The 14,786-nt window shown below is 44.4% G+C and overlaps 1 protein-coding gene across 21 annotated transcripts in view; it reads right to left on the bottom strand.

The window, feature by feature from the left end:
- Positions 1-14,786, bottom strand: part of AFDN (afadin, adherens junction formation factor) — an 866,421-nt gene that overhangs the window by 33,379 nt on the left and 818,256 nt on the right. For 17 of the 21 annotated variants that reach the window (XM_063917625.1, XM_063917611.1, XM_063917620.1 and 14 more), the window contains one exon: positions 10,379-10,513. In XM_063917625.1, the coding sequence (XP_063773695.1) occupies positions 10,379-10,513 (135 nt within the window). The remainder of the gene's footprint in view (positions 1-10,378; positions 10,514-14,786) is intronic. The other 4 variants (XM_063917616.1, XM_063917623.1, XM_063917631.1 and 1 more) reach the window with 1 other exon arrangement.

Genomic DNA, 14,786 nt, shown 5'->3' with positions numbered 1-14,786 from the left:
CGGACCTCTTCTTGCTTCTTGCTCTGTAAGGGGGACGGCGGCGCGGCTCCGGGACCGAACACCAAGGCCAGTTCCATGCGGTCGATCCCTCTGGAGCTAATGGTGTCCAGTAGCCTAAGAAGCCCAAGCTAGCTGCAAGCAGGTAGGTTCGCTTCTTCTCCCCTTAGTCCCTCGCTGCAGTGAGCCTGTTGCCAGCAGGTCTCACTGTAAAATAAAAAACCTAATTATATACTTTCTTTTTAGAAGCTCAGGAGAGCCCCTAGTGTGCATCCAACCTCAGCCGGGCACAAAATCTAACTGAGGCTTGGAGGAGGGTCATAGTGGGAGGAGCCAGTGCACACCAGGTGACCTAAAAGCTTTCTTTAGTTGTGCCCAGTCTCCTGCGGAGCCGCTATTCCCCATGGTCCTTTCGGAGTTCCCAGCATCCACTAGGACGTCAGAGAAATAGGGATTATTTTTTGTCTGAGTGTTTATAGATGTGTGTCAATAAAACATGTTACTGTCCAATTCCCATACCTACTGTACCTGCATGGGACTCTTTGGCCTCCCCTACCAAGTGGTATGGGAGTATGCCATTTGTCACGGATGTCCTTTACTTTGTAGCCTAGGTCTGTTCCCTATTATAATTACTTCTTTATAATCTTTAGAATGCATTCGTACATGGATATATTGCACATCACTGCTTGTTATTGTTATGCCGGTTTTCTTTTTTTCTTTTTTATTTGATTGTTCTGATGGGTCTTTTTTTTTTTTTTATTACTAATAGAGAAGGACGCTGCTTAGCTAATAATCAAGCAAAGTGACTAGAAGACTTATTATGGATATTGCTCCCAGATATGGTCAGGGTAATTCTATACAGACAGATGGTTATAAGGTTTGTGGCTGATCTTTTAATGATACTTATTGAGGAGGTGTTGAACTTACAGGCTTGTTACAGTTCTAAGTTATGGAGTGTACACAATTGTTTAATTGGTGTTTTTTTCTCCACAGTTACTGAGTATGTTCTACAGTTGAAAAGGGATTTTGACAGTCATGTGACGCAAAATACTTTGCCACAAGACTTGCATAGTGTTGGACTTGTATAATTTCCATATAAAAAGAGCAAGGACTTAAAGCCTTTTCTGTGCTTGAATGGTATAATTAGTCGAGTCTACTAATTGTCCAATACAACTAAGCCCTGTTCTATGCTATAATGTTAATGGGGAGCTCTCCATGCCATCTTGAAAGTCAGAATATTAAACAAGGGGAGATATGAATAATAAAGTCTCATAGCTTTTTAAAAAAAAATTATCATCATCATCCAAGGGCCAAGCCAATTGACTCCATAGACTTGTCATTGTCATAATGCTTTAACTGCATGCGTTGGTGGTCGGCAGGGCCTGGAAGCGATTGACTAGGTAAGCAGTGTTTACTTTTGGCTCAAGCACTGAGGCCTTATTTCCCATTGAATATAAGGCAGGGAAACGATAATAAACGCACACCACTGGGATCAGTTTAGGTCAGCTTAATAATTGTTTAGCCATGTTTTCTATGGAACATCATGTGCTATTTTCCATCCATCCGGGCGTGTTTTATTTAAGCACTGGTATGGTATTCTTTAAGGCTCCATTCTGCAGACATGTTCAAACTTTAAGCGCTGTCTTTTAATATACTGTAGGATTAAATTGTGGGTTGGTCTTGGCATTGTTTTCGGATAGTTTCATTTCTCCAGCGGTCTGTTGGTTTTGCTTGTAGTATGTAGTCAAACACCACACAGCTTGCTGCCACGTGAGTAAGCAATAAGGTCTTTACATTTCTTACCCTTCTTGTCTGCGGCTCTTCCCCCCCAGATGTGTGCCTGGAGTAGAGGAGAGACATCGGGACCTCTGAGGATTAGTGACTCTCCCAGATGTCATCTTTAGAGTAGGATATAGGGTTCAAACAAACCTCCTTAGTATCTAACTCTCACTCTGTTAGTGCTTTCTGTCTGTTTTGCCAGAGACTAAGGGGGATATCCATTTAGCCCTGGTAAATTACAGGGGCTAATTGTCCCGCTGGGGGCTAGCTAATTAGCCCCGATAAGCCGCGGCATGCGCCGACTTATCTGAGATTTTGTTTCACCTGCCTCCGGCAGGCGAAGCAGAATACACCGGAGACCGACCGTTTTCGTCCGAAAATGGGGCTGTTTCACACGAAAACACACAGGTTTCACTGAACCTGTGTGTTTTCGGGAGAAGGGTTTTTTTTTTTCAGGCGAACCATCTGATGAAGCCCATTGTCCAGGATCCATGTGTGTGGTGGCTCTTGATGCACTAACCCCAGCCTCAGTCCACTCCTTGTGAAGCTCCCCCACACTTTTGAATGTCCTTTTCCGGACAAGAAAAAAAGAACTGGTCTGTTGCTCAGTGGTCCAAAGTACTCTTTTCTGATGAGAGCAAATTTTGCACCTCATTTGGAAATCAAGGTCCCAGAGTATGGAGGTAGAATGGAGAGGCACACAATCCAAGATGATTGAAGTCCAGTGTTGATTTGGGGAGCCATGTTATCTGCTGGTGTTGGTCCACTGTGCTTTATTAAGTACAAAGTCAATGCAGCCGTCTACCAGGACATTTTAGAGCACTTTATGCTTCCTTCAGCAGACAAGCTTTATGGAGATTCTGACTTAATTTTCCAGCAGGACTTGGCACCTGCACACACTGCCAAAAGTACCAAAACCTGGTTCATTGACCGTGTGATTACTGTGCTGGATTGGCCAGCAAACTCGCCTGACCTGAACCCCATAGTGAATCTATGGGGCATTATTGCCAAGAGAAAGATGAGAGACATGAGACCGAACAATGCAGAAGAGCTGAAGGCCGCTATTGAAGCATCCTGCTCTCCCATAACACCTTAACAGTGCCACATGCTGATAGAATCCATGCCACACTGCACTGAGGCAGTAATTCATGCAAAAGGGGCCCAAACCAAGTACTGAGTACATATGCATGATTATACTTTTCAGAGGGCCGACATTTCTGTATTTAAAATCCTTTTTTTTTTTTATTGATTTTATGTAATATTCTAATGTTCTGAGATTTTGGATTTGGGGTTATCTTAAGATGTAAGCCACAATCATCAAATTTATAACAAGTAAAGGCTTGAAACATCTCACTTTGCATGTAAGGAATCTATATAATATATTAGTTTCACCGTTTAAGTTGAATTACTGAAATAAATGAACTTTTGCACAATATTCCAATTTTCTGAGTTTCACCTGTACCTTCACCAAGGCACTAAAAACAAGACTGAGGGTCTGGTGGAAGGGGTGGGAGCCTGTTTTAAACTAGTTACTGCCCGCCTCCACAGCTCACTACACATAACTCAGAAGTACCTTGTTAAATCCTTTTCTTCACGTCCATAGTGGGCACGGGAAACATTGGGTAATGCCTGGAGTGATCTAGGCACCAAACAGTCACAAAGTGTTTCCCAGCATGCTCAGCTCCCTCTCCAGATTACCCTGCCCCCAGTCACCCAGTTAAGTAGCAAGCCCACAGCAGCATTGATGAACATGAAAAGTAAGTATAGCATACATGCAGACACAAACACAAGAGTGTCCCGTACACAATCACATAGGAAAACCTCCTGCAAGCCAGGTGCATCAGGGTGGGCCCCCTGTGCCCCTATTGATGTGAAGAAAGGGATTTAACAAGTTTAGACCATAAATCCCTTTTTCGTCTTGCGTCCACTAGGGGGCACAGGAAACACTGGGACATCCCAAATCACTCCCTTCATGAGCGGGGACGCTGCTGAGCTGCACTGAGGACAGTACCCCCCGAAGGCCGCGTCAAAGGAAGCAAAGGAATGAAACACATAAAAGCGAATGAACATACAGACAGATGACCAAGTAGCCGATTAACAAAGTTGCTCAGCTGAAGCACCACGCTGAGCTGCCCACGAGGAACCAACAGCCCTGTAGGATTGAGCAGTGACTACCGCAGGTTAAGGAAGAGAGGCAAAAGAATATGCATGGCGAGTGGTAAGGTGAAGTCATCTAGCCAAAAAACTCAAACTACATCCAGAGAAACCTCCTCCAGTGTAGTAGAAAGGGCAGTGAAGGTAGAAACCACAATTTCATGGTTAATGTGGAACTTGGACACCACCTTGGGCAAGTACCCCACTTGTGTGCAGATAGCTCCCCAATTGGCAAGAAAAATAAGATAAGGAGAAGGCACTCAAGTCGAAAACCCTACAGACTGAGACAATGACAAGTAAGAAAAGAGTTTTCAAGGTGACCCACCGGATGTCTACTGACTCTACAGGTTGAAATGAGGCCAACTGCAGCACCCGAAGAACCAGAGACAAGTGTCAAGGGGTCACCGGTGGGACAAATGGAGGCTGTAGATTAAGGACTCCCTGTAAGAAGGTGCTTACCAAAAACCTCGGCGAATGACAGAAGTCAGCCTCCCACCCTTGGGTCTCCCAGGATGGAGGCCTTCCTGTCAGGCAGTAGTTTTGTTGACTAGCTTGGGAAGGGGGCTTTCTAGAAGCCTAGGCCTGTTTATTCTGAGGCTTAGATGTACTAATTGCAGTATTTTGTATCTAGATGATGCCTGACTTCTGACTTTACCTTGAAGACGAAGGAGCGAAAACTAGTTCTAGTCCTGGGAGGAACTGCCGATGGGAGTATAGGCCATTTTGGATGCAGCAAGTGAGCGACGATCTTGTCTAACTCTTGTCCAAAAGGTATGTTTCTCGAGTAAGGAAGTGCTTCTAACGCCCTTTTGAAATTAATGTCTGCACGCCAACTGCATAGCCAAAGAGCCCTTCTAGCTGCCACCAATGATGTCGAGGCCTTAGACACGAAGATCTCTGAATCTACTGCTGCTTCCCCGAGATAAGAAATTGCTGATTTAAGATGAGCTACCAAGGACAATATGTCTTTATGGTTAGATCTTGAAGAGAGACCCTCTTCCAAATCTTCTGCTCACAGACTAACTACTTTAGCTAACCAAGCAGAAGCCAAAGCTGGACAACTAATGGTGCCTGCGTTAGTATAGCCTGACTTTAGGAAATGTTCCAATTTCCTATCAGTAGGGTCTTTAAGTGACGAGGAATCCGGTGTGGAAGAAAATAAGACCGAACAAGGAAAGCAATATGGCACTTACAGGGGGAGGGGTCTTCCACCTGGCTCTATCCTTAGCTGGTAACCGATAGAAGGAGGTTATGTGCTTGGAGAACTGAAATTTTCTTGTTGGCTGAGCCCAAGCTGTTTCTAGGAGGCCCTCAAGCTGTGCAGGAGTAAACTCAGTAGACAGCTTCTTTTGACGATTAAAAACAGGAACTCTGTCTCACGGGGTCTAATCTGACTCTTCTACAGGTCCTGGGCCTCATGCTTCGCTGACCTCTCCTTGTCCAGTAGCTGCTGGACTGAGGTAGAGACAGATTGTGTAAAGGCCTGCATCCACGGATCCCGTTGAGCCAGCGTGACCATTTGGGATGTGGGACCACAAATGAGCCTGAAGGACAGATGGAGGGACTGCAAGCTGGTCAACAAACTGTGACATTACCTGTGTTAAGAATGAATCCCAAGCCAGTTCCTGGGTGGACGACGTAGCAACAGGGGTGTCCCTCTGAGTAGCGGGGGCACAACTGGTACAGAGTCCATTGTTGTCAGGATCCTGTGAAGAGAGAATTCTAACAGAAACTCTACAAGTCCGTGGTACAGGAGTGTTGGCCTCCTTAGCAGCTGTATTTTTGGATAGTTAGTAGCCAAATTCTGCTATATCCAGTCAATATTGTGACCAGGTATGTGGGCCCACACCTGAAGTCCAGGCTCAGGGGGCACCACAGGGATAGGTATCACAGGACACTCTGTAACATATCCCCACAATGCACTCAGGCAAACAGAATTCAGTTATAAGTGGGCAGATATATTAAAAAAATCCAGCCAGGTATTAGCAGGAAGGCGTTCTGTGCAAAAAAAAGGTTGCAGAGAGCAAGGTATGAAGGCGACAAGAGCTAAGCTTCTTTCCCTGTGCAATTCTGAGGCAGCAAAGTGCTCTAATTGCTTCCCAGCATTCTGGAGGCAGGGAGGAAGGTGGAGAAAAACCCGAGACGGGCTATCAACTAAGTTGGAAGCAGGCTCAGGGTTGGAGGAGGGGCCAACAGGACGAGCCTATCTCCCCCATTAGGAGAAAAAACCGCCAGGGACCAACATAGTCATTGCTGCGGCTGTGTCCTGTTAACACTAAAAATACCCTGGTGGTTCAGTGTACGGACAGACGAGCCTGTCGCCACACCGCTGTTATTTTCCTGCACCAGCGCTGAACAGCCGTGATTGCACAGCTCCCTGCCTGCAGGGAGTCACTCTTACCTGTCCCTGCTTCTGGCTGCAGCTGCGGCAGGAAGTCCGGAAGCAATGCCCTCCGTTCCGGAATCCCGCAATGGAAGTCACCGACCCGGTAACCGGTGTTCGAATGTATAGGAGCGCTCATATATGTAAAGTAAAAAAGAAAAATAATTAAAAAGTAACCTGAGCGTTACGTTACTTAAGAGCAACACCCCCTGCACCAAACTTAAACTGGATGGCCGGTGGCTGAGTATAATGGAACGGAGCTAAGCATGCGGGGAACTATTTTGTAACCGTTTGTTGCCCAGATCATTCCTCTCCAGGCATTACCTACTGTTCCCTGTGCCCCCTACTAGACGCCAGAAGAAAAGTTATTTCTTTGATTATAGACGTGATTCGAGTATTTGACTGATAGCAAAAATACTGTCATTGATTCCTCTACTGGGCTTAAATCCAACTTGTTGGTCTCTGCAGTTGCTTTCTTGTGCTTTTAATAGTCTTAAGTGTATAATTGATAATATTTTGCTGGATGTTGTTAGTAAACCTATGCCTGTAGCTTGTTTGTTATTTGCCTTCCTGTTGTTGCATCTGCTGTGATTATGTTTTTCTTGTCTAATCATGTGAATTGCTATGACGAATCCAATTTGATAGTTCTAAGGAACGAATTGGTTTAGTGGGTCATTATTACTAGGCTTTGTTATTATTTAGTTAGTTATTATCTTGGCATTGGTGCCTTAAACTCACAAGCACACTGCTTAATATGTTTTATTACAGGCTTTTTGATATGTTGGGAGTGTTTTATAAATATATTTTGTCTAACTGACATAAACTGGCAAATTAGTAATTGTTATTTTAGTTGGAGCAGTTTGCTTTTTGGTAGCAAGTAATTTTTTTAAGTCCATTTTTGACAGCATTCTCTTTGTCTTGTGGTTGTCAAAAAGACATTGGAGTAAATGTAATAGGGTGCCAGAAGCCGGAGGTACAGGAGTTTGTGGAAGAATGCCCATATTTTTAAAGCAGCAATCAATTACAAGCAAAACCAGGTGTGTGAGTGATGGTCAGATATGAACCAAGGGGTGGTATTGCGATGGTTATTGATGGGGGTGGAAAACAGTTGGGGTTGCAGTTTTGCATCTCCTGATACATTATGATGTAATCTCTATGGACCTCGTGGTGTGAGCGGTTTGATTTCTATCTTGGAACCTAGCTGTTAATGGTAAAGCAATGCTTCTCAGGAAACATAGGTGTACAAGAGGCAATTGGCACTGCAGGGGACCTGGGCACCTCCCTTGTGGTCGGGCTTATTACTACGCCAATTAAGAGGAAGTTGGGACTTCACAACATAGGTGGCTTTGAGGGTACATGCGAGACCCCCCCACCCCCCTAATTGGCACAAATAGGAAGCTTAAAGATTTGAAGGCTTAACAAATTCTGACCACATATTGCGGATAGGTATTCCTTACGTGGGAAGCAGCAAATGATAAGTCATAGGGGTACAGTACAGTAATACCGCTTTCAGATCGCAAATGCCAGATTCCACCCGGTAAGAGAAGCGTGTCCTTACCGGGTGGGATCCGGCATTGCTCTGCTATGGTGGCTTTCCGACCCGGGGCAGCAGCAGCAGGGGCGTGGGTGGAGGCGGCGCTGGGAGATAAGCTCATCTCCTGCGCCGTCTCTCCCTATGCTGTGAATGGGAGCCGTGTCGCATCGACGCGGCTCCCATTCACACTGCGCCTGACCCGGTATTCAACCCGGGTATAATCCTTCTTTTATACCGGGTTGAATTACCGGGTCAGGCGACCCGCTAATTCGGCGCAAGTGCTTTCACATCGCACACTGACCCGTTTCGACACTGCAATATGCCGTGTCGATACCGGGTTATTTGTGCGATGTGAAATGGTTATAAGTAAAATAAAATAATAAAAAAGTAAAGAGTGGTTAGCAGAAAAAAAGACAAGGCAAGACAGAGTTAGAGAACATGAATGATAAGTATTTCAAAATGAGATTTAAGAAATAAGAAGCATAAAAGGGCAAGGTGTATAATCTTGTCCCAAATGCTTGTTCAACTCTGCCAAGTGCTTTTAAAACCGACTGTGTGCACTTCACTGTGTAGCATTTATTTTCATAAGTCTACTTGCTGGGCTTCACATGACATGAATTCTATATGGGATGTGGTTAAGATGCCGGCTGTCGGGATCCCGGCAAACTGAATGCCAACGACGGAATCCAATCAGGATCAGGAGGCAGATGCTAGCATCCCGACCATAAGTATAGCTGGGGACTTAAGGCAAGGGGTGGTGGGTTAGGTTTAGGAACCACCCAGTGGGCTAGGGTTAGGCTGGGGGGTGGTGGTTAGGGTTACGCTGCAGGGGTGGGAGGGTGAGGTTAGGGACAGGCACCATCAAGGGAGAGGTTAGGTTTTGGCACTAAAAGCAGGAGGGGGCATGGGGGAGAGGGGGTTGGGTTTAGGCATCACCAGGAGAAGGTTAGGGACAGGGTTAGGCTATGGAAAGGGAGGGTTAGGGGTTAAGGGAGGGGGGGGAGGCAGTCTTACCCCCCACTCCACACCCCCTTGTCCGGATTTCAACTATCATGATGCCAGTGTCTGTATTCTGACAGCCGGCATTCCGTCTGTCGAGATAGCATACTGAACCCTTCTATACTATGTACGTTTTAATTGGTCAGACATGGTTAACAATCTTTTATTATACATATTCTACTGGCCTTATTTACCTACATATTTATCTTATCCTCGCAGGACTGCTACTACTATTGTACTAATGTATTCCTTCTACACCTTATAATGAACTTGTTCAATGCCAGGATAATTAAAGACATGATTTGAAATACTACTCTCAGTGATTCTTCTGCTAGTTACTTTCACCTAATAACCCCCTGGAACTATGAAAGAGTCCAGAAAGCTAAAAGCTCTTTGGACTATTGGCTACCTAACACGACATAGTAAGCAAGCAACACTTTAGGGCACCTAAGTTATCTCTTGCTGGCTAAAAAATAACAAGATGTTCAGCAGAGCGAGTTCATATGGGTGCTGCTACATACGGAATAGCTCAATCTTTGTTATTTTTCTCATACCTCACAGGCAGACTGGGTAACCCTCTCATTTGCACTGGCTAAGAGAGATAAAATAAATAAATACCTTATTGCTCATCATGATTCAGGTTACAAACACTTTATGCTGCACAGCTCATGAGTTACATCGAAAGAAGTTGCAAACCACTCAAAGCCAATCACATGCCTTCCTACCCTTTCAACAGTCTTCCACTAACTGCTGTCAAAAGTAGTTTTTACCATCAAAGCTTTAAGGGCTCAAATTCACACTGGGAAAAGGAATAAAAATGAAAATTTAAGTTTATAATTCAGTTATGCATTCATCTTTTACCACTACACTCCACTGCACTGCACTGGTAGAGTATGTTAATTTATTTTTATTTTACTTCTGAATGCAATTGCGGTCGCATCCATCGCAATGTTTAGGCCTGCACAGCCGCTGTGCATGCGCATTTTGCCACCACCGGCAAACAGCGCTGTGAGCCTGAATGACCCCTTTGTCACTTTTAAAAACTTTTGAAGAGGGTCACCAAGTATATGTCGCTAGAGGATAAAGGCACTTACTCTCAATTATTTTACTTTCTTAACCATAGTATTGGAAGATGCATATTGTTTTGTTATGTCTGCAGAGGCTGTAAGCACAATTAGGGAATTATGATGGTCTAACTATTCTCTTCATTCGATTCTTCCATCATCCCAATCCAATCATTCCTCGCGGATGTCAGAATATGTCCCCAGCTTTGGGACTAGGCTCATACACAGTATAAAGGAAAAACAATGGCACACTAGGACAAAGTAACCTTGAGTCAGTAACACCAACTAATGTAAGGCCAACTCTGTGACATTATTACTTAAATATTCCTCTGAAATGACTAATCAAAAATAGAGGCAGTGTGCTTTCCAATGCACAGTACAGTCAAAATCACAGTAAATATAATTTTACCACACCCACTCACACAGCTGGTTTGAAAATGTAATATGTGTTTGCAACAAAATTTAGACCTTTTCTTCAGCTTCTCGTTTTGTCCGCTCCTCCTCTTGATGGCGGCGATCATCTTCTTGCTTCATGCGATCATCAGCTTCTCGTTTCCGAATCTCTTCCAACTGTTGCTGCCGCCTCCTTTCCTCATCCTGTAACTAAGAAATAATTCTCTGTTTAGCAGTGGTTTTTTTTTTATAAGTGTGTTGCTCACTAACTTCCAGTCAAAAATAATAAATGTATGCCAAAGTCTACAATAAATACAAAAATAACGTGTGTGTAATATGTACATATATCTATGTGGAATCAATGAAGACAGAACAAGCGCCTGATAGTGTAATCATTTATACACTCTCAGCGTGCACAAACAGCACACATAAGGATATTCTGCGTGCCAGATGGAAAGATCAATAAAGCATATCACATAGGAAATATCATCCTCTCTGGCATCAGCCTCGGTCAAATGGTGGTCAGGAAGTCCTCTAGTCTCCACATTTGCGTGAATCTATGTGATAGGCTTTACTGATCTCTACAGCTGGTAAGCAGAATATCCGTATATATAAGAAGTCTGAAAGACGAAACGCGTTGGGTCTTTCCCCAGAGACCTCCTGCTAAACCAGTTAAGATTCCTAAGCGTTACCTTACTTAATTGGATCTATCTATGCACTGTGCAGCACAAGACAGCACCACTGGACTGGACTTATACAGCAGCACTGAACTGATGGCAGCACAGGACACCACCACTGGACTGATACAGCACAAGACCCCACCACTGGACTGATACAGCACAAGACAGCATGACGTGATGTTTTGAACTCAGAAGCTCATTAAAGGCTTTTTTTCATTTTAATGGAGTGACGTGCAGTTCTGCTTTCGCAGCAACAGTGGACATTATATATCTATATCTATCTATCTATCTATCTATATATATATATATATATATATATATATATATACACACACACACACACACACACACACACACACACACACACACACACCTCCAGCAATTGAATCAGAGGGCACTCTCAATCACTTTAACTAGTTACCAACTAAAATGGACCAAATAATTATGGCGTTTAAACAATTTATTAAAGGCAAATATTGCCCACTGGGAGAGCACACAGGAACTACTGCTGTATCTGTTGGCTTATTTTTCTTACACATCACTATTTTGAGGCTCACCCGAAGTGGGATATTTATCTGTTGATCATTTGGACCAGCATGGTTTTGGAAAGAGGTCCTTTGCTAATATAGTCTAAAGTGTTCAATATTTCTGAACTTTAGAGTGTTTCAACCCATTTGAATTTACATATGGTTGCTTCATGGACTGACTTTTTTGCTATATTGACCATCCCTCTGAAGAAGTCCACGAAGGACGAAACGCGTCAAAGTTGAAGACAGAGTGAAAAGAAACCCTACACTATTGTACATGTGACACAGTGATCTGTAATTGTGAAAAAGGGTTACCTCTGTCTAGATTAAACAATTTATTAAAAGGAAAATATTGCCCAAACGCCATCATTATTTGGTCCATTTTAGTTGGTAACTAGTTAAAGTGATTGAGAGCGCCCTCTGATTCAATTGCTGGAGGTGTTGTTTTGTATGGTCCTCACTAAACACTGCTTAGTTTCCAAGATCAGCCGGAATTGGACACTGGCAAACGTCCAATTCCGGCTGATCTTGGATATGTATATATATATGTATATATATATATATATATATATATATACACATACATACACATATACACACTTTTGTTTAAGTGCCAGCTTTCCTAAGTTTAACTTAAATCTGACAATTTTTCATTATACATTATTCTCTGCGGTTTCCATGGTACTCACTTCAGAAACCAATAAAAAATAAAAAAAATAAAATAAAAAAAGAGTGCTGCATACACACGGTGAGATTTGGCTATGCGATATTGGCTATGTGCGATTTTGAATGACAATTTTGACTATACTTGCCTGCACAGTCTAGCTAAACTGCGGGACCGCACATCGGTATCGCAAGTTAGCTAACACCTTGCGATTTGCACTAACTTTCCTTGCGATTTTGACTATACAGTCAAAATTGTAAGGTAATATCGCACAGTGTGTACATACCTTAAGAGTTATGGTAGAATTACCATAGTTAACGCTTTTTCTTCGAGGTCCATAGGATATACAGGGATGACATTGAGGTGTAGGTGGTTGGAGAGGACCGGGTACCTAACAGTTAAAACTTTTGAGATCCCAGGATGCTCCGATCCCTCCTCCCCTATACCTCGCCCCCGGAAAGGTTTAGCCAGTTTGGTGGACAAGCCCAAGGCAAAAGCAGGATAGGAGAGAAGGAAGACTGGTACACACAAGAAACACTCTCACACACAATAGAGATGGGAACCGGTGACCAGGAGGAAAAACCCATAGAAGCAAGGTGCGTCAGGGTGGGCATTCTGTGGATCCTATGGACCTCGAAGAAAGAGTTAACTATCGTAAGTCTACCATAACTCTTATTTTCTTCTTCAGGGTCCATAGGCATCCACATGGATGACATTGGAGATGTCCCACAGCAGTTTTCTTAATGGAGGGGTCGCTCCTGAGCAGAGAGAAGAATCTGGCACCAAAAGGAAGCATCCAGAGAGGCAAAGGTATCAAAGGCATAGATCTAAAGGGCCCCATACACTACAAGGATATGTCTGAGGCTGAAGTTGGATGTAATTTCCCTTGAACCTCCCCCAGGACTTTCCCGGGAGTGATTCCATATGATTTGGTACTTTTGTGCTATTTTTGCATAAGATATATCGCTTGCGATTGATGAAGCCGCTATACATCGCATGCAATATATCGTACGGAAAACAGCTGTATCATGAGATATATCTGATGGGCTGGATAGAGGGCTACGGGGGCTGGGAGTGTCTTGAGAATGCCAGTCAAACTTCCCTGTGATACATCGCATGCGATATATCACATGCACAAAAAACACACTTTTTTTCATCCGATTCAGATATATCATTAGTGCAGCGCCAACGACCTAGGGGATCCTATCCGACAGCCACGGGGACGCGCATCAGATTGGATACGATCTAAAACACATACGATTGTACACAATTTCATACAATATATCAGGTGGATATATCGGAATTGTATGAAATCGTGTAAAATCGTACTAGTATATGGGGCCCTTAAGAAAGGTGTGGACAGAACACCACGTGGCCGCCTTGCACAGTTGTTCAGCAGAAGTGCCATGGCCGACTGCCCACAGACCCACAGAGCGAGTAGAATGTGCACAGACTGTATCAGTCAGAGGGAGGTCAGCCTGTGTATAAGCCTGTGAGATTTTTGTTAGCTGGCCAGCCCCTCTTGTGGAACCCATAAAGGGCAAAGAGGGAATCCGTTTTCCTGATGGAGCTGGTATGATCCAGGTAAATCCGAAGAGCACGGACCACATCCAATGAGGCGGCCCTCTCCGAGAGTTTCAGGGAGTAGAAGGCCGAAACCACAATTTCTTCGCTAAGATGGAATCTGGATACCACGTTGGGCAGGTAGCAGACCTGGGTACGTAGAACAGCCCTGTCCGGATGAAAGTTCAGAAAGGGGGAGCGACAGGAGAGCTCCCCTAAATCCGATATCTGTCGGGCATTTACGCTATCAGCCACTTGAAGTCCACTGAGTCCACAGGTTAAAATGGGGGCTCCTGTAGAGCCTAGAGAACCAAAGACAAATCCCATGGAGCCACCGGAAAACAAACGGAGACTGAATGTGAAGGACTCCCTGAAGGAGGCAGGGAAGTGATTCTTTGCTGGAACCAGATTGACAAAGCTGAGTCGTGTCTTTGCATCACTGGAAGTGTGCCAAACTCTGGAATAGATGTAGGTTGAGGCAAGTTTCCGTGCCTTGAGGACTGTTTGAATCCCAGAGCGGGAGAAACCCTTGGATCCTAGGAGGTATGACTCACAAGCCATGCTGTCAAAGACACCCGAGCTAGGGCCAGGTGCAGACAGGGTCCTTGAGATAACAGGTCTGGTCATAGAGGAAATGGAAAGGGAGTGTCTATGGAGAGATTTTGTAGATCAGTGAACCAATGGCACCTTGTCCAGGCCGGAGCTATCAACTGCACGATGCCTCCTTCCTGCTTAAATATGCAAAGAAACCTTGGGGAGGAGGGAGACTGGAGGGAAGTGGTGACCAGCTGGAAGGTCCTCTTCACTGCCAGAGCATCCACAAAGGGTACTTGGGGGGGTGGGGGTGTGTCACTTATCCTGGACCCGTTTACGGGAACTTTGTGGTTGTGTCGTAAGTCCATGATGTACTGTAAATACCCGGTAGGCCCCATTTGTCCACCAGAAGTTGGGTGTAGAGCCCACTCTCTGGCATGTATGTCACGACGGCTGAAGTCTTCCTCTCAGTTGAGGATTCCCGGGATGAACACCACTGGGATGGCTGGAAGATG

The sequence above is a fragment of the Pseudophryne corroboree genome, chromosome 4 (assembly GCF_028390025.1).
Source record: "Pseudophryne corroboree isolate aPseCor3 chromosome 4, aPseCor3.hap2, whole genome shotgun sequence".
Classification (NCBI taxonomy): Eukaryota; Metazoa; Chordata; class Amphibia; order Anura; family Myobatrachidae; genus Pseudophryne; species Pseudophryne corroboree.
The sequence above is the reverse complement of the archived record's forward strand: the minus strand, read 5'-3'. Positions and strand labels throughout refer to the sequence as shown.